Consider the following 24,325-nt stretch of genomic DNA (forward strand, 5'->3'; position numbering starts at 1 on the left):
ACTGCTTTCCAGGATCAGCAGACACAACTAGAAAAGCAAAATGAATTAGTCAAAAATACAGAGAAACTGAGACAATTGTAGTCTTGATCTGAACAGGGGATCTGAAGCCTAAGATCTGAATAAGAAGAAATGTTTTTTGTGATTCAGCCTTCATTACAGAGCCAGGTTGGACCTGCCAGAATCACAGCAAGTGAAAACAGTTTCCAGGTAGGATCTCAAGAGGTCACAATATCAGTGGCTGTTCTTGGTTTCCTTGACTGCGGAAGTGGGAAAAAGGGTAGAGTTGCTAGGCCAACACCACAACAGGGGGAGAGACTTATCACAGACAAGGCACTGGTAGAGAGCAGGACTGTAAGAGACCCAGCAATTCAGTTCTTTGCCCACTTGGTAGGTTATTACTTTGTGTATTAACTGTTACACAGAATTGCACTGCTTAGGACTGCAGTGAACAACCAGTCCTCTTGGGGGAAATGGAGAACTGTAATTTGCAGTGTTAAAAGTCACAGATTCCCACCTCTTGTTGATGTTGATACCTGATATTTCAATTTGTTTAGACTACTGTATTCACTTGACCTGTGAAATCAAAGAATATCATACTGATACAATAAAATGCACGGATAACACACTTCAGCCTAAAGTGCTGCCATGTTAAAAGCAACAAATACTAATCCCTTGCATTAATACATTGTTTAAATTAGTAGCCAAGAATTTGTTCCTGCCACTTAAAATTACATAAAGGCTTCAGCATTCTGTTTCTTTTTGTGAACACACTTGCAAAAAGCAAACTTGACACACCTATGTAATCACCGTCATGAGGCAAAGTTCAGATTTGCTTTTGGGAACATTCACAGCAGGAAACATAATCAGAGGACTTATGCACATCTAGTCAGGGAACATAAACAATATGATAATAGAACAATTGTTCAAATTTGAAGTAGGCTAGCCTTAGCATTTTAAATACCAACATAAATGTCACTGCATTACAAATTGAGGTAAGTTTATCTGCTCATGGACATAAATGGATTGAAAAAGAGGTTAAAAACATGGCTCTGAAATGACTGATTAAGGTGAGATTAGAATCATAGAATCATAGAATCGTTAGGGTTGGAAAGGACCTTAAGATCATCTAGTTCTTAGATTCTGGTAGATTCTACCATTACTGAGCAATACAAAATGAAAGCTCGATAGGTTCTTAGCAGTTGTAAGAATATATAAGTATCTGCCTGTTACAAAATGGCTTCTACTATAGCACCCTGCCTTTGCCAAATTCAAAAGGCCAGGCACAGAAAGTCATCTTGAGAGAAAAGCTTCCTGCCAAGATCCAGTTGCCACAAAAGTATTTTGTGGGAAACTATCAAACTGGTGGAAGTACAGAGAGATGCTCCAGTTCAGCAGTGTTTATTCTGGTATATGCTAGTTTGGAATGGATTTGGTTAGTGTCATACGTATTAATTTACTGATGGATTTTATATATGTATAAATGTGTATTATACATCCAAAAGAAATAATATTTTGTTAATACATTCCAAATATTTGGATTATATGATTTGGGCTGCTAAACATCCAGAGGATGAACTTTTTATTTAAAAAAACCCAACCTGATAACTCAAAGTGTGTTCTTTTCAGAAAGGTGTTCCCTTGGATGATACCTGAGTATCCTTTCAAATCATACAGATACTTGTCTTTTAAAGGAAGAAGTGTAATACCAAGGTGCATAGCCCATCTAAACAGCAAGCCCTCCGAGAGCTAGACATCCAGCTGTGCTCGTTACTATGCCATGACACACTCATCTGAATCGATTACAATTCAGTTGAATTGGTTTTTCCTTCCACAACACAACTGTGTCAACTGCCTTTGTGCATCAACACTTGATGTGCTGCCTAATTGTATTTGCGTTGATGTGCTTTGTGAAGATAAAGGTAGTTATTCCACATTGTCTTGATGAGGTTTAAAAATGTAGAAAGCAGGCACACAAAATAAGGGCAGAAACATACTGGGAACATATGCTACAATACTGCTTGGAGTGTGAGGAAAAACTGGATAAAAGATTTGGATTACTTGTACTGTTTTAGTAAAGTCCTTCCTTCATTTTCCAATAGCGCTCTTAAGATACAGTCAGAGGCAGAAGACAGCTAGCCGACTTCCTATCACAGAAACCAAGAGTTGGTAGGTAGGGGATAGCAACTGTATTATTACTTACAAATATTTATGGTGAACCATAAAAATATCTTCATAATTAATTAGTTAAGGTCAGTTAAACACTACAATATAAACAGTAAGAGACATTCATCTGTCCAGATTTAGCATATTCATGTAGGTGGTTACCTCTGAGCTAGTCATTCCATGCTTCCTTTGTAGGCAGTGGAGAGAAATAGTAATTTCCAGAGGTCAGTGCATCTCAGACTAAGATAGTGGTCAAATCCTATCTGATCAATTACATTGCAGGAATCTCTTTTTCTCTCCACCAATTATAAGGAAGCCTTAACAACTACTCCATAGGTACATGTCCATGTTACAAGTACCTAAAAGCGAAGAGAATAATTCCTTCCAATTGCTAAATGCAGGAAATTACTATTTAATTAATCTACTGTAAAAAATATCAGATTAACAAGTTATAGGTGCTAAGAAATCATTATTCACTTTCTGGTCATTATCATTCACATAGGTGGGCAAAATGAATACTTACAATTTGGCTGCAGGTTTTCAGATTTGACTCTTTATGGTCTTATACTGGCCAACATTGCCAGATCACTGGTAATTTCACAGGCTATTCCTGTAACATAGAATTGTCTGGAAATGTTATCACACTTGTCTTTTGATGTGATGACTTAGTAATCCAGAGGAGAAACAGCCCTCTGGTATAAGTGGCTTAAAGAAAAAACAAAGGCAGAGGAAAATAGGATTTGTCGGGTAAAACTGTGTTCTCTAATGATACTTTTAATGTCCGATACTAAATAATAAAATGGAAATCTGGGGAGAGCTGAGTTGCTGCTGAGCCACAGATAATGCTCTGAGCTACAGAAATAGAAAAACACATGGAAAACTGTTGCCTCCTGAAATTTTGCCAAGTGTTTGTTAGCTGTGATCTTAACTGTATATAGTAGTAAAAAATGTTTGAAGTCTAGGTAACATGGAAATGGTGGCTCACATCGATAATCTGTTCCTTTCCCCCCAGTTCACCAGTGCCCCTCAGTGTCAGTGAATAGCAACAGTTGAGAGAAGAGTATTTTCTCTGCAGCTTTCATTTCAAGGGTTAAATTCTGTCCTTGACTACAGTGGTCTAAAGCTAAAAGAACTTAAATTGCTAATGCGTATCAATTCCAGATTTAATAGCAGAATAAATAAAAGCTGGATTTAGCCCTTTTTTGTCAACTTGTGTATTCCACATACCTCCAACAACCACGAGACTTGAGAAGGGAATCAGCTTTAGTTGTTTCTGATCAGTCCAGTTTTTCCCTTTTGTGATTATTCTTTCATCAATATGGTAGTTGAAATTTGGACTTCTTAGTCAGCAGTCTTGGATTCTGGAAAGTTTAATAAAAATATGAGTTTTAATAGAACATACATAGCATAAGTCAAATTTTCCCCTCAAGTAGACTGAAGGGAATCTGTTGTAACTCTTAATGGATGTGGATTTATTCTGGAGTGTTTGGGGAGGACAAGGAACAAAACTTAGCCTTTTAATTTTAATAAAAATAGGCCACTTTTTCTCACCCTGTATAAATAATGCAATTGTATGTAAGTATGCCAATATTTTCATTCTGAAGGGCTTTGGTTTAAAAGTTCTCATGGATAAAACAGCTAATCCCTTGGGGAATAAGCTGGTACTGCTGACAGTGGGTTACATCAACCTTAACAGCATTTGGAGAAATAACACTACAATTTTCACTGTAAAAAGAATGCCACTGAAATCCCTGATAATTTACAAATTAGAGTCTGTGATGTTAGTAGAGAGTTACTGAATCTGTCATTGAGACTGTGACCTCACTGAAATCAGCTATAAAACTGTTCAACATTGCTGTTCCTAGAGGGCATGGGAGAACCTCATCGGTGAAACCATATGGGCTTATATTGATCCTGGGCTCTCTCCCATGGAAATCAGTGACAAAACTTCCAATGACTCCTGTGAAAGCAGGACCAGAGCTTTACACAGAAATAGTCATATTCAGTTCTCATAAATCTGGAGAATCTCTTCTGAAATAAGTGGAATTACTGTGATTTAACAAAAAGCAATTAGGAGTATTTTTCTTTAATTCATGGAGGGGGAGAGAAAAAAGGACATCATTCCCCTCTGCTGCCTCACCACCGTGCATCAACCAGGACTCTATCTGCTGTCACAATCCTTATCTGCTTAGGCTAGAGAGGAATAGCTGACTTCACCATTTAAGGATTTAAACTGTTATTGTCTACTGAATTTTCTGTTACTCTTATCCTCTACTTACCCTTTCCCCACTGCTTAGCAGATAGATTCCTTAAGGAGAAGTGGAAAATTTTTGGTTTCTGGTTCTATCTAGTTTTCTTAAAATGTAAGGTACCTTATTCCATCAATGTGTAATCTGAACTGAGACAACCAGAACACTTCCACTTCAGTCCTTCAGAGCTACCTGGATGGTTATTTTTGGATTATCATAGTTAAGTTCAAAGCCAAGGCCTGCAGCTGAAGCAGTGGGCTGCTCTGGAGGCTCACTCAATTCAAGGTAGTGCCTCCAGAAGTCATTCAACTCTGTTCACCAGTGGTCAATGAAGTGACAAGCACATAATCCTCAGAGGTGTAACATTCTTTATGTAGCACACGGACTTTATTCTTCTCTTTAAGGTCCACTGTCAGAATGAAACCTCTATGGCCTTACACAGAACTGATCTGCTTTTCTTTATTTATAAGCATTGCATATACACACAGAAGTGAGATTCTTCTTTGCAAATGCAAGTCAGTACTTGGGTAATGGGAGAGATCAGGAGATTTTCTCCTAAATATGCCATATAACTGAGATGTTTTCTTTTGATTGCACCTGTCACTGGCTTCTTGAAGACTGGAACTTCATTCTTCTGTACACAGGACTATCCTGTAATAGTGTCCTCTGTCCAAGGGCAGGGATCTGTGCTTTTTGCATGACAGCTTCCAACCAAATGATTTGATGGGGACAACCAAGTTAATGGCAAAAAGCTCCCTGTTCAGCCACGCTGTATCTCTTTGGCTAGCAAATATGTGCCCTGCTGCAGAAAAGCAACTATTTCTTGCTTTTTCTTATAAAGAGCATGTAAGCCACCAGCTCAGACTTCAAATGTCTACATCCATAAAGTCAGAAACAATTTCCCCTAAGGAAGTACAAATTACACACTCATTTTGACTCCTTCATGATCCATCAGTAGATGTTCACCAGACCGTGTTTATCTACCTGACCTGCGGTTGTAACCTTTGTAAGACGCAACACTGATGGCCACCTGAAGGGTGTGATCCACAATGGTCTGAAACACGGAGCCAAAATAAGAATCAAGCTGTGGGTATAAGAGTATCGGTTAAAGCACATAAAGAATGCTGAAGGGAAACATTGTCAAGATTGGTCAATAGCTTCCACAATGAATACCACAAGAACACACGTTAAACAGCTTCTACAGTGAAACAACCAAACCAGCTCAGAGCAGTACCTTTAGCAGGAATTAACCTGACATACAGTTATCCGCAGCACTCCCAGCTACCATGAAGGGTTGAGGAGGGCTGCCCAAATCACTTGCCCAAAATGCATATGCAAAGATACCCAAAAACTTGTGGACCACAACTGCAGCTGGGAGCCATCCACAGGTGAGGATTGATTAATATCACCGAACCTCCTCATTCCTTCACACGCAGAGCCACACGCAAAGAGGTTGAGCATCCAGGCTCCGCAGAGCCCCCCATCTTTACATCCTTACGAGCAGATGGGACTCGTAGAGGGAGGATTTATGACAGAAATTCAGCAGCCAGGAGTCTTTTCTGACAGAGCATTAGCCCGCCTGCATTTCCCTGGGAGGAGGAGGTGCTACATAGCGTGGAGCCTCTTCTCCCAACAGGCGGAATCTAATGGATTCTCTTTCTGAATCATTAAGAGAACACAACGGATCTTAGTGAGGTGCAGGTATTGGATATTAATGGGTTACAATTCAGGCTAGGACAGGGAGATGACTTAATTTTGTGAAAAAGGGATCGAGCTGAAGCAGCATCTGATAGAAGGCCAGTATCCCATGAGAAGGTCATTTTCACTGTCTCAGCAGCCTGTCTCTCCTTACTATTTTTTCTCTGCACACAGCAAAATATTTCTACCTCACAGTGACATTCATCTTGTCTTTCATCCAGCAAAAACATAGCTTACTGTTTCAAAATGACATCTTTTGCTTGTGGCAAAAGAAGTCCCTTTTTATTTTGGAAATACACGGCGGGGTAAACGTTCATCATTAAACTGATTCAAGAGAGAAAGAAATACGGAATATTTCACTCACCTCCCCGGCACCAGGCAGGCAGCCGCCACCTCCTCAATCCATCAGTCCAAACGCTCGCATCCACTGACGCTTCTCCTCCCTGCTTCGGCCCTTTTTCACATCAGCATCTGTGATTTGCAGGGAGCAGACACACCACGACCGCAGACGCTACCCGCGCAGCCCAGACAGGGGCAAAACCCTGCGCGTGTTCATTTTCCCCCTAGAAAAGGCAGGTTCAAAAGCCGGGATTTTTGAACGGCGCTACCAGGAACCCTCTCCCGGTGGCCCCCCGCGGACAGGGAGGTGCTCAGCGGTCTGCCCGGGGAGCCGGGGCAGGGGGAGCACGGGGCTGGCGCTGGGGGAGGAGCCTCGGCTGCCGGCCCGTTTCCACGCCAACGGCGGGGGGGACCGCGGGCGGGCGGGAGGGAGGCGGCTCCCGGGGCGGGGGGCGCGGCTGCCGTCGCGGGTGGCCGGGCCCCGCAGCCCCCGCCCCGCCCGCTCCCCGGGCCCCGCCGGTGCCGGGCCGGGCCGTGCCGCAGCTCGCAGCGCGGTGCGGCACGCGGGCAGTGGCCAGCACCGCACGGGCGTGGGCCGGGCGCCGCCAGTGCATCGGTGTCCTCGGGCTTGTGCCGCGGTTCCATGTTTCCCGCAGCAGTGCGGTTCGGGGCTCTGTCGGGGTTAGGAGGTTTCTGATGAATTTCGCCATGCGTATCTTAGGGAACTGCTGAAGTAGATGGACAAGTCACATACGTGTTAGAATGATGCAGTAAAGGGTAAAGGGAGAAAAAGAGTTCAGTTACACGGAATGGATCTCCTGTTTGCATTCCACTTTTTCCATCAATCAACGAATGCTTCCAGTACTGTGCATGTATTTTCTTCCGCTTTTCCCTTTCTGCTTTTCTCTTTTCCTGTTAGTTCCATTTGTGCATGCGTAAATTACTACAGGTTTCTTAAGTACCAATGAGTGTAATTTGCTTTTTATCTCATTAATGGATTGACCCTATTTATATTTCACTTTTTTTTCCTAATGTCTTTTTCCTTTTGGCCATACAATACCAGCTGCACTGTTGAATCTGCTGCCCTGAGCAAATAACTGTGATTTCTCCCTGCACTGTTAATTTTATAAAGATAATTTGTTAGTGATACAGTGCTGCTGGAGATGGCAATAGAGACTCACAGACACAGAATGCAGGTGGGTTTTCTCCCAATAAGGCAAACATAACACAGTGCAAAAATTATCTGTTTCCTGTAAATAATATCACCTCCAGTACTGATACTATCAGCAGAGCTGCAGCACTGATGAATTATAATTATGAAATATTTCAGTATTAAAACACAATATAGCAACATTATTTTGCTTGCACAGAAATAAGAGCCATGAATCAGTGTACCACGTGAGGGGCATTTTTCTGTAAATGATAAACCTCAGGTCTTGTTCACACTAGGGGAGCTTGCCAGCACATCTAGACAGGCAAAGTTGTTCTGGCAAACCCCTAGCATTTAAAAAAGAAATGTCATATACATAACTTGCATCAATTCCCAGCAAAATAGTAATACTCAAATCACCAATTTACCCTGCTTTAATAAAAAATAATAAAAAAAGATAAGCTCCACAGTTTTAGTTTGAATTTTTAGCTTTCAGTATCTATGCACAGATGTCTTTTGGTGCATTTGCATGATCAGATGGTGGTCAGTTTTAAACTTCTAGCAGTGTTTTGTTTTTCAAATGTACTCTCTACTTGCAATTGCATCCTGATCTACTTATGTTGGCAAGGGAATAGAATAAAAAATTGTATCTGTGGTAACTGAGTAGTCTAGATAATAGGATGAAAGAACAATAACAAGGTGTACAGGTTTAATCTGCGATTCCATAAAGAACAAGTAGTTACTATAGAAACTGTCACATTACATGTATCTTTAGTATAGTACTTTCTATGTGAGAAAAAGCATCTTCCACACATCAACCAACTTTGGCAGAAATAACAGCATCAGCTAGCATCATCCCAGGTAGGAAGATCATTGTTCACACTCTCCCTACAGATTTCATCACTGTTTGGTGTTTCCAACTGATACAACAAAGCACTTGCTTTCTTGCAGTTCCGAGGGAGGCCCCTAACTGTAGCTCACATTTTGCTGGTGAAGGAATAATGGGCATGTGGTATGTGGGTAATGGAACAGGCCCTTCTCTGAGAAGTTTAGGTGTTACTGTTTCACCACCACCATGTGGGAGCTGTTGATTAATGGCCGAGTTAAACCCCAACCTGAAAAATAAATCAGCAAATATGTCCAAGTTTTCTTCACTCTCACCTTGTCCTGCATCCAGAAATTCTCAGGGCCTTTCAGCATGTATTGATTGCACTACATGTAGCTAAGCTCCCAAAGGAATCTAAAGAGAAATGTTTCAAAATGACATATACAGGTGATTAAATGCCATAGTCAAAAGCCATATAAAACCAGGTCTTCAGCTCAGTAGTCTAGTGTTCTTTGTATATGGATAGATAGAACACACACACAGATGTATTCAAAGTGAATAGTTGGCGTTACTTTTCTCCCCCTGAAATAGTATCCAGTGATCTGAGAGGACTATGCTGATCTGACTGGATTCCTGCTCCCTCTTTCCATGTGAGGCAGCTCACCATTTGTTTTCCATATCTGAGCAGGTTTCAGTTTGAAGGGAGCAGCATTTCACTGCTGAGGTGTAACATCTCATACACAGCTTAGTGGAGCCCTTAGCTGCATGAGTTTCACTCAATTGCCAGTGCTATTCATTGACCAAAAGCCAAATCTTCTCCTGTTTACTGGTGCTTTCTGTTTGGGATCAATCAAACCAGATGCATTCATACATGTCTTGTTTGAAGACAATAGTGCTAAAACAGAAATGTGCTCTTAAGTGGAAAATCCCAGAAGGATTTTTCTAATCAATTACCCTTTATTATACCATGACAACATCAAAATATTTATATGCACACATGCAATGTTCTTGGTGAATGTACATCTCCAAATGATAGAGGGTAAATTGAGAGGCCACATCTGGTCTGTAATAAAAAATATAATAAAAGACATTTTGTATTTCATTCAATTTTCTACCAAACACCCTCTTTTTAACAAGCAATTGTAGATCTGGGTTAGATATTTATAGACGGGTCTGTGATTCTCTTAGCATGAAGAACTGAGCAGAACATTTAGAGAAGAATAAAAAGGCTGTATTTTTATTTTTAACCATTTTCTCACGTGGAAGAGTTTAAAATAGCATAAAGTACAGATGACTGGGAGCTGATATTTATAACTATCTGGCATATTGTTGCTTTGTACCAGTGACTGTGAGATGGTGGGGAAAAAATCATGAATGCACCTTTCAGCAGGTGGTATCAGCCTGACCTCATTTGGCTTTATCATCTAGGATGAAAATTCACTTTCTACCGGGATTTCACCCTTCAAGTAACTGAGGGTTTCACTTAACATCAAGTGTTTACTCGTCCTGTGAGGTCAAATCAAGACATTTGAGAATGCCAGACAATGAGTTACAGCTAATACCACAGTGGCTAAAGACAAGGACTCCACATTTAGAAAAACAAGCATTAAATCCAGCACATGGAGGGCTGCTGGAGGCTCACCTGGAGCCCTGGGAGATGCTGCCTTCCCTGGGCAGTTATCTTTACACAGCCAGCCTCACCTACCCTGAGCTCTGTGATGGATACATGGAGCCAACTGCTCCAAAGCCTGCATAGGAAGGAAGCTACAGATAGCATTACCATGAAATAAGGTGAAGGGATGTAGTTCTTTGTAATGGACCCGTCCTTCAGGGCTGCATTATTACTTTTTTTTAAAGGAGAATGACAGTATTCTTTCCTCATCCTTCACTATTAAGAGTAAAGGAATGGGAAAAAAACCTCAAAACAAACCCAAACCCCTTCAAACTTTAACAAGAAAAGGAAGTGGGGATTATTTAGTAAAGTATATAAGAAAAGATCTGTGAAGAGTGAATACCTGGCAAAATCACCTGAGATCACAATATATAGATTCTTTGGGAATTACACACAAGAAGATGCAATTCATAGGGCCAGGAATGTTTTGAAACCAAAGCTTTTAAAACAAAAAGTACCAGCTTAAGGTCTCCTAGTAAAGTGGCCTGAACAACAGATTGTCAGCTACCCTTGGGATACCCTCTTCCCTCCTGCAGTCTCCCAGTTTGCAGGTTTTCCATTTTATAAGAATGATTAAATATTCATTGAAGCAGTGAGTTGAAAGTAGGTCTCTCCCACTTGAGGACACAGGTAGGCATTTAGGTTTGGTTTGATCTTTGCAATAACAAACAAACAGGCAAACTGTTGTTTTCAGAATGTTTTGGTTTCATCACTGATGTTCTTGCCAGCCAAAGAAGTATCAAATTGAGGCCTCAAATCAATTATATATATTTTTAATAGGTACCTAGGAAAAATGTTGTCATCTGATTTCATATTTCCTTGTTTCCTTTACACATGATAATTTTACTTCATGTAAGAACCACAAGATCCAGCTACACATTCTGCAGGCCCTATTACCTGTCCCTTTTATTACCTTCTTGTGTCTGATTAACAGGAATAAGAAATTGGTTTTAAGGAAAAAAAGACTGAAAATTCTGTTTGAGGACACACAGGTAATTCTGGGAAGCTCAGGAAGAACTTTGTATCTACATAGAATCATAGAATCATAGAATAGTTAGGGTTGGAAAGGACCTTAAGATCATCTAGTTCCAACCCCCCTGCTGTGGGTACATAAATAATAAAGATATGACATAGATACACCCATCAACCAGGGATCATTTATGAAGCACAAAGTAGCTATCCAAAGTGGGAGCTTTAGCCAGTTATAACTGATCTCCGTCTCTTTAGTGAAGCATTTTTAGACAGAGGGGTGAAAAAGTTTACAAAAGACTGTTTGGTCTCTGACTACACTAGTAGTAAACTGATAGGAAATTGCATACATGGGACTGCTGGTCCTCATGACTTACCCCTCCTCTCTTTTAAAAGTGTTTGCTCTGTCGATAACACGCACAAGATCAATGCCGGTAGGACATGGAAGTGACTTACAGCCTCCACACATAAGTCTCTAAGATCATATTCAGCTTCCAAGTGCATCCCATCTGGCCTGCAACTGCACCCTAGAAACGTCCAAGTGTTCTGTAGGTCTTAAGTCATACCTGACAGGTCCAAGTGATACCTCAGATACCAAAATGGCATTAGAAACCCACATTTAGCCATCTGAATCACATTCTTACTCACTGGGTGACGGAATCAATGAAATGAGCAAAGCACATGATGTTAACTTTTCCTAACAAATGAACTGATTAAGTTGATAAACCCTTTATCAAATCTCTCAATTAATGTATTTTTCAGACTTACTTATAACTATGTTCTCTTTTAAAAGCAGATTAAAATGATAGTAATTTCTGTCATCTGATGAAATAGTTTCTGGTGTCTGTTATAATCATTGCAAATATGATTCTCTGCTTTTGTTTAACAGTGTTTTGAATACTCTGATATAATGTTCTTAAAGATAAGCACATTAGTAGCACTGTTGAAGTGCCTATGCTTAATCTGGCATGTTTACAGAAGGTAGACCTAATATTTTGGTCCAGGTTAAGTAACAGGTTCAGTTAACTGTTGCTGTGGCTTGGGTCCTACAGCACTAGCATAGATACAAAAGGCCTTTCTGCAAGAACACCTTCATTCATTTACTCAGAGAGCCTCATTCAGGAATCCATTTCTAATCAGAAAATCAGTGTACTGTTAAGATGTGCCTATTTGTAAATCACAGCAAACATTTCTGATTTACAGCTCACTGGAGGAATAAGGCTCTCAACCCAAGAGCCACATTACTGGGGAGGAAAAACAAATCATCCTCAAAGCAGCTCACACCTTGGCATTCTTGTATTCAATTAAGATTAAGGAATTTTTCACTGCTGGAAAGAAAATACAGACTAAAGCACTGGAAAACTCTACTGTAGAACCTCATTCAGAGCAAAATGCAGTTTTCATTGAGTAGTATAATTAGTTTTCCCTAAGAATATGGCTTCTAATGGAAACTGCAAAGTACCAGGTCGAGTGGAGAATCTGTCTGCCTTTCCATACAGCTCCACTCCTGCCGTGCAGCCACCTGGGCCTGTGGTTCTAATCAAGATGTGTTTCTTCTACTCTCATTGCAAACAAAATTGCTAAGTCAGACCATCTGAAGCAGAAAGGGATTTACCTGCCCATGGTACCATGCTCTTCCTAGAGGTTTTGGTAGTTCTAACTTAATTGCAGCCCTGCCAGTGTGCTAGATCACAGGTACAGACGGGGGTGTCAGCACTGCCATTTCTCCAGTTCCTTCTTCTCTGAAATTTCTACCCAGTCAATTTTTAAAGTACCAAAAAAATAAATCTCCCACCCTTCTAACAATGAAGAAAATGCAAAAAGGAAGTGCTTGTACAATGAGACTGAATGAATATTCCATTTAACTTCCTTCTGTTGTCTTCTAGTACTATCTGCAGTTTTTCAGTCTGTGCAAGGATTCAGATACTCAAAGCAAGTTTATGTTCATTTTCAAGATTAAACTCCTCAGTATCTGACACATGATTAGATATTTTCTTCCTTTAAGCCTCCCATTTTTATTTATTGTTTGAGAGTGGTATAAGCAAACCTATACAGGGAACTCTCATACACCTCTATTTCTGATTGTGATTCAGTTCTACTATGGAAGTTCAGAGAATATTTTCACCATTTTAATATATTTCTCCTAAGGAATAAAACTGATAACATGACTGCTGTTACACCTGAACACCTGTGAGGTTAATACACCGTATGAGGTTAATTGTGAAGGTGAATGCTGAAGGTAACCAAAATGTTACAAGGGTCATTTTGCTATGTAATGCCATTTTGTGATAGTGTTCCAGTTGCACAGATACAGTTTCCAGGTATAGACATTTAAGATAGTTATCAAAACTGTTTATTAAGCTTCATTCACGTTGCTTTATTGTTGTGGCTTTTCTGCTTCAAGAGAGGAAAAGACTGTTTAAAAAACTCTGTTCTCTCAGCAGAAGTTCTGAAACCTGAAACCTTGCAATTGTGCATTAAGGGCTTGTAAGGCAGTCAGACTTCAAAGTGTAAGTAAAACACTGCCACAGTTTTACCCTGAAGGGTATCCCTCCAATCGGTCAGGCAGCTTTACCCCCGCAGTAATAGGATTAATAGGAAGCCTTATCCGCGGCTCTGGGAAGCTGCCGGCTGCCTGCTCTCGGACAGCTGCCCGCAGAGGACGCTTCCCTTGTCCTGCCGAGCCTCCCGCCTGTCCCACCTCCCTGCTCGCCTCTCCTGTGAGATCAGGGGGAGGCCAGCGGGCTGCAGTGGGCAGGAGCCTCCTTCCTGAGCACCCTATGCGAGCTGTGGCCACCAGCTGAGCATCAGCACCCGGAAGCAGAGTGACAAACAGCTCTTAATGCTTTCTCAACTGTTCACCTGACCTGAACAATTACTTTAGACAACTTTTTGCCTCTTTCCTTCTCATCCACTCCGTTTGCCCCATCCAGCTAGGCAATAATGTCTGTAGGAAATGAGAGGTCTCACACATCTTTACAATAAGCCTCTGTGGGAAAGCAGACCTTCTTTCTCCATAGGAATCTGTGAAATTTACTACAATATAAGTAATAAGCATATGAACATCTATCAAACTGATCATGACCTGTTCACCTTGCAGTATCAATTTCCGCGTGACTGAAACTTGCTATAGTAGTTAACAATTTCTAGACTCTTGATGTACATGTTGGTATAAAGTACAAAATCTGATAGTTAAGGTAGTGTTTGTGAAAGTGCCAGTGCAGGTTCTCTTCTGAACATAGCCTGTCACGCACACCGAATTCACTGCTTTCTGTGAACGCTGCATTTCACAACAGGTACTTGTGGAAGCAGAATGTCACCAGTCTCTCATAGTTAAGGGCTGCACTGGTCCCTTTAAGGCTCATCTTATAGCTACATGGCTGCACTGCTGACCTGAAGGGAAAAAGGACAAATTTTGACCTGGGAAACCTAAGGTGGCGCAGTAACTCAATGGCTGAGATTTGGCTTTTGGGGGTAGTTATCTGAAGGCTTTAATTTTGCCTGCAGTAATTGATCTGGGACTTTGGAACAAGTAGTTCCTATGTCAGATTGTTTTCCTTCCTCCATGCGTTTTGGCAAAGTCTTCCCTGTAGAGGAAATTAATAAATTTCAGGATGACATTTCCTTCTTCATCCAAAAGAACAAGAAGAAAAAAAAAAAAATCCACAAAAAACCTAAAAGCAAAGAAGGAATATTTTCAGTATTTAATTTTTATGTTTTTAAAGACATTTCCCTGAATAAAGGAAAGGTATTTTGTCAGAAAAATAAAAGCCAATAAATTTCCTAATTAGCATGACCAATATGCATGCAAGATCAGTTGAGCGCATGTTATACGTATGCATATGCATTCACCCAGGTAGGTAGGATGAGCATGAGCAGATCTATAAGTTAAGTTATACATTTAGAAAACTTCAAGAAGATTAATTACATGGGAGGCGCAAGCAGCTGGAGTTCTGAAACAGAATAAAAGCACAGCAAAATGGATCAGTGCTTGTGCTTCAGTGCGCAAGCAGACTACCAACAGAGCTAGGAAAAAACGTAAGCCAGTATTACTTTGTTGCTTCCGTTTCACCTCCATTTTGTTCATTTGCTTTCTTGTAGGTGACAATGTATGAATAGGGTTTCAGTAAAAAAGGAAAAAGTTGCTTTTATTTTGGATACTTCTTTGGATGCTTGGTCATGTGAATGACCAGGGACCCACAGTTCAGGGATGATGCACTACTGCAGCAGAGTATACCTTGGTATTTCCACCATAGTGGTTTTTCACCCTAAAAGGATCCCATACCGACACTTCTATCAGTCAGCAGTAGGGTACTTGTTTTTGGCAATTAATGAACTCAGGATTCTGTACAAAAGCAGAACCCAAGATGTATTTCTCATGTTGCAAACTGCCCTTATGTGAAACACAAGCGTACTCTGTCTAATTCATCCGTGGGGTTTCTAGAAATGCTGTCATAAAAAACATTCTGTAGATCAGAATTGTTAAGTTCTTCAGCTATTACTCCTCTTCATAAAAATGAATGATTTAGATGGCTAAACCCATTGCTTTCAAGCAGGGAGTCACAGGCAGTGTCTTATTTACTACCAAAATGACAATAAAAAAAAAAAAGTGTATTTCTTGGATTTCTAAATTATATTAGAGAAGCCAATGCAAATGTATAATGCAGCTGTATTAGTTGGAGTTTCTAGGTTATTTTCAGTGGTGCTTTGATATTACAATTTTACACACGCTAAAGCAAGGTCTCTAAAACTAAAAGCAAGGTACGCTGGAGTCTCTCTAATTCTTTACTGAGGATTAGGAACCTCTTGTTTATCATACCAATCTTTCCTGTTCCTTGTCAATGCTGCAAACATTCTGGATTTTTAAAGGATCCCCAGAGGCAGGCACATTATGTGCTTCTGCAGTGTACTGCTGACTTTTTCATATTCTCATAACCTTAATTTCTGCTGTGTCTCCATTCAGATAACACCCCAAAATCCTTAGTATTGGAAAAGCAGAACCCATCATGCTTTTATAAAGTTTATAGCTATTGTATTTTAGTGGGGATATGACAGACACTACTATTGAGGCTGTGATTTATACCTGGTAAATCCCCAGTGCTGTCATAAGATAAATGCATTCAGCCAATGCACAGATTTGAAATGGTTTGAAATAGAATTGTTTACTATTTCTAATCTAATACCAATATCTACAGTGTTTTTCTCAATTCTCTTAACATCCTAATAGCACTTCAGTTCATTTAAAAAGGGACTTCCCACTTCTGAGTGCTGTAAAAGAACAGATACTCTTTGTTTCTAGGCATAGGCATCATTTGGGACATTATTGTTTATTCCTGTTAAATTATCATTGAAAGGCAGAGGGTTGTTGTTGCAAAGAAGAGGAAAATATTCTGGATTTCAAAGATGTCAATGAATTTTCAGTTAGAAGACTCGGTAAAGCTCATGGGGTACAGGCAGGTGAGTTCTATGTAATTTAATGTGGCCTAGCTCCTGCTCTAAACTTACCAGAGAGAAATTTCAGCCCAGTTTTATGCTATTATTATATTTAACCTACTCCCTTAATACACAGCCTTAATTACTCCCTACACAGCCTTAATGCTGGAAGCACTGAGACTCAGAATGCTGACTCTAAGCTACTACAGGGTTTTCAGACTGTGCTCTTGTGACTGGTGACTCAGAAATCTTCTCAGTGATGCTAAAGAATAATTATTTTGAATGCCTGTTTTTCAATGAGAGCAGTAGTGAGCAGGAGATACTATGGGAGGTGTGCTGGGGAAGGACCTTCCATGGTCATCTTCTCACTTGGAAAGGAAATGTTATACAAGCACTGCATTTTTACTCTGTATGGTGTCTGCTAGCACTCACTAGTTTAATAAACCCTTCATTACCTGTAAAATGGTGTTAGTGTCTTGGAGTACCAGCAAGAGAGCTGCCAGGTCTGGAACTTGTGTCAGGATCATCTGAGAGCTCACAGTCAGTGAGCCCCCACTCTGGCGATTTCACAGCCATTGTACTGGATGTGTTGGTGTACACCAAGATGCTGAGCAGCCTTTTCTCTTCCAATTGTGTCTGGCTCTGCTTTTCTTTCCCCTGTCTCCCCCTTCCCAATTAGAAATGCTCATATTAAGCATTTCAAATCATTGTGTGAACACCACAGAGACATCTGAAGTGTCAACAACACATTAATATTCTATAGAATCCATATTTATGTATTATTTTACTGTTACCCTAAGTGGTACATCATTTTGTGGCCACATGCTTCCTACCAAAACAAACATTTAAATGGCTTTGAGTTGAAAGCTGACATTTGTAAAGAAAAGGATTTGTAACGTGATTTAATTGATTTATGTAATTGAAAAGCAAAACAATCCCCTGCTGTTATGTACTAGACATGACGCCTTTGTCTTCTCCAAAATTCCATTTGTTTACATGCCCTGCAGCCATACTGAGAGAACGGAATCACGGCGACTACTCTTGGGCCTGTCTGAAAAAGGAGTCAGAAAAGGGAGGAGGAGAGTGGCCAGAGGCTTGTGAGAAGGAAGAGATGAGTGCTCAGATAAAAAGCAGCCGGAGGGAAGCCTAAAAGTTCTCAGAAAACCAGATCAATAATGATGTTAACTGCAGCTGCAAACGCAACTATTTGCATTTTTGATTATATTTTTCCCGACTACTTCACAGAGTATCTTGAACACTGCAACAGATAAACCACCTTCGGAAGGGCATTATTTTAATGGAAACTCAAGATCCTGAGGATGCTGCTGCATTTTTCAGTAGAGGGCTAATAGGAACACCAGCTTCCCTTCCCCTCCTACTGCTTGCTCAGCAAGATGCAAGGATCTGAGACTGCTCTAATTTACAAGTGTCTCCCAGACAACTTTCCACTGACTTTTTCTCCTCCCTTTTACCTTCCTAGACCTTTCACCCTTTGGTTCCCTTGAGAAAACCATGACGAATTTCCACCTGGAAATTTCAGTCTCAGTGTTAGGTAGTCTCTTGTTGGTGGTGGCCTTTCCTCTCCACCCTTTCTCTTCACCACATTGAGACTTTTGACAAGGTCAAACAATTCATCTTTGTTTCTATATTTATACTGGGAAGCTCCCTTTAGGAGCACAATAACATTTCAGATAGGACAGCCTGACAAAAACAATAGATAAGAAAGCTCCTGGTACAGAAACCTGGCCTGGTAAAATAAAACATTTCTTTTCTTTTAAATGAAAACTTCCTGAGTTTTCACACAAAGTAAGGAATAAAGTGCAGGGCTACTGAAAGCTGTCCTGTCCTGAATGTATTTGTTGGATATTTTAGAAGAGAAGTGAAAGACAGAGACACAAAAGTGAAACCTGAATGCTGATAAATGAAGCGATCAAGAGAATTGCAATAAGTTCGCGAGGAAGTCCTGAAAAAGAAGGAATTAAAGGAAACTAAAAATGGAAATTAAGATGGGTTTAAAAATGGCCATTGAGTATTTGAAAGCAAGTACAAGAAATAGTGATGGATACCTGTCTGGGAAAGTAAACAGAACATCTGCCAGCATGAGAAAGGTGGGCAGAATGCTCTAGCCATAGTTGTTACAGAAAAATGGGAACTTAAGACAAGCAATGGCTTCTCTGGGCAGAATGCCGACTACTCCGTGCAAGAACAAGTGCTTGGTTAAGAAATGATGTGATGAAATGCTTATGGCACTACCCCAAGGAAGATTGGTATCAACATGAATTAAGCTCCACAATGGCTCTGGGGGACAGTGGAGTTTAAACTTCAGTTCTTTGCTACTTTTATTTACATTTACATTCAGTGTTTTATCTTATCTAGAGAGAATGAAATTACTTTAAGGTCAAGTGGTCCAGATGTGGGCTTTGTTCAAAAGTATCACAGATCACCTGGCAAAGCAACTGTACAATAAACAGGTGCTTGCTGCAGAGAATGTCAGCTTATAAATCTATCACCTCCAATTCATTAATCTTCTTCTGAAGCTGTACCTCCCAAATTTTGATTTCATACTGATTTCCACAGCCACCCAGCATTTGGAGGTGTACTGATGTGTGATGATGATTGTGTGAGCAGTTTGGGTATCCCAGTTCCATGCACACAGGCTACTTGGTTTATCTTAACGAAAAACTCTGGGAGGAGTTTGGAAAGTTGTCTTTGGAAAATCTTGGTTTTCATAAGCTATTTCAAAAGACCAGAGGGAAGTGTGGCTAAGCCAATCTGGATATGAATGATTTATAGTCCTCCAAGACTTCATTAAATTACTTCCATGGGAGTAGTTCACTAGTAGGTTCCCTGTTGCCTGGGACTCCGTAGGGCACCAAGTATTCCCAACCACTCTTGTTTAATCCCCCATAACCCTTTTATGCCTATAACCTACAACCCAAACACCTGCAATCCTTGTCAAGGGAGATACTGCTGGGGATGGAGTCAGCTGTCCAAGCTTTGCCTCCTTCTCAGGCAGTTTGAGAAAGTCCTTTGCCAGACCAAGAGTGCAGGTTTCCTTTACCACATCCTGCTGCAGGAGCAGTATGGATGGGCTGGAGCTGATCCTTGGGAATTTTCTTCTCTTCACATTCCTCCAGGGATATAAATATAAGGTTGGGTTTGGTGGTTTGGTTTGTTGAGGTGTTTTTACACTGAAAGTGCCAACCCCTCCATGCAGTGATGCACAGAGCCACAGCCTCAAAGATAACATGTTTTTCACTTTCCTTTACCTTTCTGCACAAGGAGAAAGCTTTGTTTTAAATTTCACTAGCCTTCAAGAGTGAATTGTCTGACTCTGTTTTGCCTTACTATTTATTTGAATCCTCACAGCAACTGACCTTCAAATGTAGCACAGGTGGTAAAAGCTGTAATAATACCACCTCAAGGTGTTTCTTTGCATTAAATTGGTTCCTAGTAAGTTAGTAACATAAGAAGCTGTTCAATGCCAGCAAAACCTCAGAAATATGTAGCACAGAATAACCTCTAGATTAGAATCATGTTTTTCAGCTGACTGTCAAGTTCTCCCATGCGCTGTCAAAGGTCATTAAAACCTCTGTCCCACTTGTCCTTTTATCCCTGCCTGTGGAGATTCATTTGAAAATACCTTGATGACTCCCATCCACAAAACTTCCTTATCTAACCATATATGAATCACTTTGAAAGCAGCTGCATTTCTCTTAGCAACCAAAGAATCAGTCTTAGCAACAAGACAGCCAGAGAATTTTGTGTTCACATAGCTACTTGTGGACAGTACGTTCTGCTCTCTGCTTTTCCATGGCATTGCTGATGCAGTGGGGACTTTCTGAACTGGTACAGACAGATCAGACGCTTGTTCATAGGAAAGACAGCCATTGCAGGTCAAATAATGATCTTTGTGCCTTGACTGTGCTTTCCTTTAGGAGACAGTGCAAGAGACTGACTGCTGGAAAGCTCAAAAATTACATTTTCCCTGTGACAGAATTACTACGAAGATGTGTGTGGTAGCTGACAGCTTCCAAAATCTTGACCTCCCCCACAGAAACCATAGTGGAGAATCAAACTATTAGCTGTAAAGTCTCACATCTCAGGCTCTCTCAGCATCTGTTCAAGAGCAGTTAGAAAGGCTGGCTCTAAGGTGACTTTTATACATATTTTTTCTCCTATATTTTCATAGCAAGAACAATTTTGGAAGAAATATTATAATGACAGAAACTGGGAACAGGAGAGCAATTGCCATTTTGGTTATTGCCTGGGCTGTTTTCTTTCCAGGACTGTTGGGGAAGCTTCCTGAGGAAGCAATGCTGAGATGGCATTTATGAACAGAGCAGCGTTGTAGTAGCTTCCATCTCTCACACTGGAAGGAAATGAGTTACCATGTGTAGTTTGAGCCTATTAAGAAATTGGAAGTGCAAGTAGAAATAGTAAATGCACTCACAGCCCACCTGTGTTCCTCCTCTGTCTCCTCCCGTAGGCGCTGTTGGCATACTGCATGCCGGTTTGATTCCCCTACTTGTATCCAAACTGAAGAATGAGTTGGAGGAAATCCAGGAGCTAATCCTTGGTACACTCTCCAACTGTCTGCGTGTGGAGGCTTCTGAAGCTCTAGCAGCTGATGCCGTCACTGTCCTGAAGGAAAAGCTCACATGCTCATCAGTGGCCATCAGAAGCAAAGCAGCTTGGGTCCTCTTAGAAATCAGGTAGAGAAACCTGCCTATAACATATGAGCCCAAGAATATACTCATTTCACAAGGGAGTCAAGGTCATTAGCTTACAGTGGCGTTCCACTACACACTGAAGCTGTCACATTTCCCATGTAAAGCGGTATCAGCCTCAACACACACATACATAGAAGACTTCTAAAATTCGTCACTGCTGTAAATACTCAAGAAAGCAAATACAGATCAGTAAATGCCATTCCTTATCCTTCTGTTTGTCTTTGGTGTTGGCAGTGAAATCAGGATTTTTTCATTATTTTCTTAGAAAATATCTTGCATGAGAAATGTGAAAACAAGATTCTGACCAGGAGTAGGGAGCAGGAAGAAGTAGAAAGTAGGGAGAAGCTCTCTTGTTTTTTGAACAACTGCTCTCTCTCTAAAAACTAAATATCCTGGGAAGCTTTCAGTCTGATTGAGAACAGAAATAGTTTTCTGACACAGACTGCTACAAACATCAGTGATGGATCAGCAAAAAGCAGTCTTTATATTCCACTTGTGGGTCAAACACTGGATGGAAGGAACAATTCCAGTCCACTGTCCTGCAATCACAACATATAATAAAAGTACTCAGTAGATGTCTGGTTTAAGAAGGTCTGCAGGTGATGTAGCTTACTTATCAACTGGCACAAAACACTTCCTAATGTCCTGTAACAAGGTAAGGCCCTATAGGAAAAGCGAGAGAGTATCGATGACTTGGGTAATAGAAAGAAAGCAGAAATGCAACCTGAGTGTGGACATCAGCTAGGCTACAGGTCCCTGCAGGAGCTGGGCCATGTCAGATACTTCCTCATTAGGCTGGAAAGAGAGGGAGAAAATTGACCTGGGAGCATTAATAACTGCAGACCCCAAACTTAGAAGGTTTTAAAATCTGTGTAGGGTTCAACAGCCAGGTTTCTACCTGAACTGTCATAGCACATTAAACCCTAACACTGGTACCGGCTGCTGCCCGGCCATCTCCAGCGTATGGCAGATGGTAAAAAACAAATAATCCAAACATCACCTAAAAATAGTCTAAACAATTGGTAAGCCCACACACATCGGTTAACATGATCTCATCAGTTTTGTATCAGCAAGTAGATTTCACAGACACCAGGCACAACAGACATCCCCTTTCTTTTCTTTGTGGCAAGCAGTGGAGCTTGCCATCTGTCCAACAGTCAGAAAGCTGTGACTCCAAAGAGAACAGAGAGGAGGACTGTGTCAGCACCGCTGTCATCAAACAAAGGAGGGCTGCAGGGATCCAGGCGTGGGGAGAAGCTGCAGCTAGCTCTGTGGTTTGCAGGCACAGCTCAAGAAAGCAACTTAACCATCTTTCCTGTACAGTACTCATCCAGAAGGGAAAAATGAGGTGTGTGAAGAAGTTATTCCTGTGCTGGTGAGCCTGCTTGAAGATGCAGATCCTGAAGTCCAAGCCAGTGCAACAGGAGCACTGATGTTTGCTACTATCAAACCTCAGGGTGAGAGACGGGGGGAGTTCTCTTGGGATACTTTCTGGAAACCCAATTCTAAGCCAATTTAGTCACAAAACTTTTGCCCCTCCACCCCCAAGTTCTCAGTTTCTGATGGTGTTAAAGCTCTTCAAGAAACCGTAAGATTAGATCATTTCTTTCTATGTTGTTATATCTATTGTTGCTCCCCCACAGAGCCTAGAGGGGACAGTAGATCTCACATTTCATTCACCTGAAGTAGGTCAAGAAGTTATTTACCTACCCCCCTGAACCTTTTCCCTCCAGAGGGGGAATACCTTCCATTCAAGTCCAGGCCACACAGAGATCCACACACCTGAAGCTACTAGAATCACCAGTCCTCAGCAGAGGAGCGCTACTGTCTGGAAACTCTTTCTGTAGTTAGAGGCAGTTTCTCTCCCACAGCTGGGAGAGGAATGAATATTAACAAGGTCTGTAGTTCTCCCAAGTCACTTACATGACACTGAAAATTTTCAGTGGGATGAATGAGTAATTAGACATAAATGACTCTTAATAACAGCAGTTGTGTTCCAGACCTCCTCTGCAACCATCCCCCCTGCTTCCGAAGACAACACAGGAGTGGATCTCACTGTTTGAAGTGTCTTTAAAAATGAAGGCATGGAGGATGTTCCTAAGGGCATCTAACCCAACCCCAAATACCTTATCTTATCCCCTGGTGCCTCGTATATTCTTAGATAATTCATTGCCAATGAAATAATAACATGCAGGGCAGATAAAGTTAACCAAGATCTTTCATCTTAAAAATAAACAGCTGGCAGCTAGCCTTGGTCTTCAAAAGGAAAGCATGTCCGACCTCTTTGCACTGCATGCTGCTGTTCAGAGCTGTGGCGGGCCAGGGATTAGAAAGTAACAATTCAAAAGCACGTTGATTGTATGCAATAACACATTTTAAAGTCAGCTTATTTCTCTACAGGGCGATTCTCAGCCCTAGGGGCTGGAGCCATCCCACCTTTGCTGAAGCTGGCTGCTGAGGAAGGTGGCAAAGCCCGGCTGAGTGCCATCAAAGCCCTCACCATGCTGGCTGAGCTACCAAAGGGCCGCCAGACTCTCCTCAACCATTTAGATACATTTCAGCAGTGTCTGAAGGATCCCAGCAAGGCAGTGGAAAGAGCTGCCAAAACTGCCATCAGTGTCATCCAGTGGAAACCCTACTGAAGATGTAAAGTTTCCTAGAGATCTGTTGCCCTCTGTTGTTGTCTGGCTGTAAAAGTTGCATGATTATATAAGCCCTTCCTTCAAAACTCTTCTTTCAGTTTCTCTGGATCAGTTCCTCCTGAAAAGTCATTGATTAACAGTTCACATCTACATTGCAGGTCACAAGCAGAATAAGGGGGGGGGAAGGAGCTAGGAAGTCTAGAATTCTCCACCAGGAGTTATTTCCTGAGTTGCCAAGATTTTCCTGTGATACAAGAAACCATTCCTTTCTGGTTCCTTCATCCTGTTCTTGCCTTTCTTTTCCTTTCTTCTTTTGAAACCTCAGCCTATCAAACAATCATTAACTAATTCTATTAGAAAGAGGAGTTCAGAATGAAGTTCTCCAGCAGCCTTGTCTATGCCAAGAAATTGACCCAACAGCAGGAATTTACAGTTTTGCTGCAAACTATTG

The 24,325-nt window shown here is 41.1% G+C and overlaps 2 protein-coding genes across 2 annotated transcripts in view; one reads left to right on the forward strand and one right to left on the reverse strand.

The window, feature by feature from the left end:
• GNAZ (G protein subunit alpha z) overlaps positions 1–6,865 on the reverse strand; it is a 57,627-nt gene extending 50,762 nt beyond the window's left edge. Inside the window, exons 1-2 of the mRNA XM_057411312.1 lie at positions 6,475–6,865; positions 3,391–3,524 (exon numbers count right to left, since the gene is read on the reverse strand). The gene's annotated coding sequence lies outside the window, so the exon portion shown is untranslated. The remainder of the gene's footprint in view (positions 1–3,390; positions 3,525–6,474) is intronic.
• Positions 1–23,960, forward strand: part of RSPH14 (radial spoke head 14 homolog) — an 84,036-nt gene extending 60,076 nt beyond the window's left edge. Inside the window, exons 4-6 of the mRNA XM_057411313.1 lie at positions 20,989–21,214; positions 22,556–22,689; positions 23,633–23,960. Coding sequence (XP_057267296.1) covers positions 20,989–21,214; positions 22,556–22,689; positions 23,633–23,874 — 602 coding nt within the window. The 3' untranslated portion in view covers positions 23,875–23,960. The remainder of the gene's footprint in view (positions 1–20,988; positions 21,215–22,555; positions 22,690–23,632) is intronic.
• The last annotated feature ends 365 nt before the right edge of the window (positions 23,961–24,325 follow it).

The sequence above is a fragment of the Pezoporus wallicus genome, unplaced genomic scaffold (genome assembly GCF_028554395.1).
Source record: "Pezoporus wallicus isolate ANWC-B61680 ecotype Strahan unplaced genomic scaffold, APGP_CSIRO_Pwel_v1 contig_6401, whole genome shotgun sequence".
NCBI lineage: Eukaryota > Metazoa > Chordata > Aves > Psittaciformes > Psittacidae > Pezoporus > Pezoporus wallicus.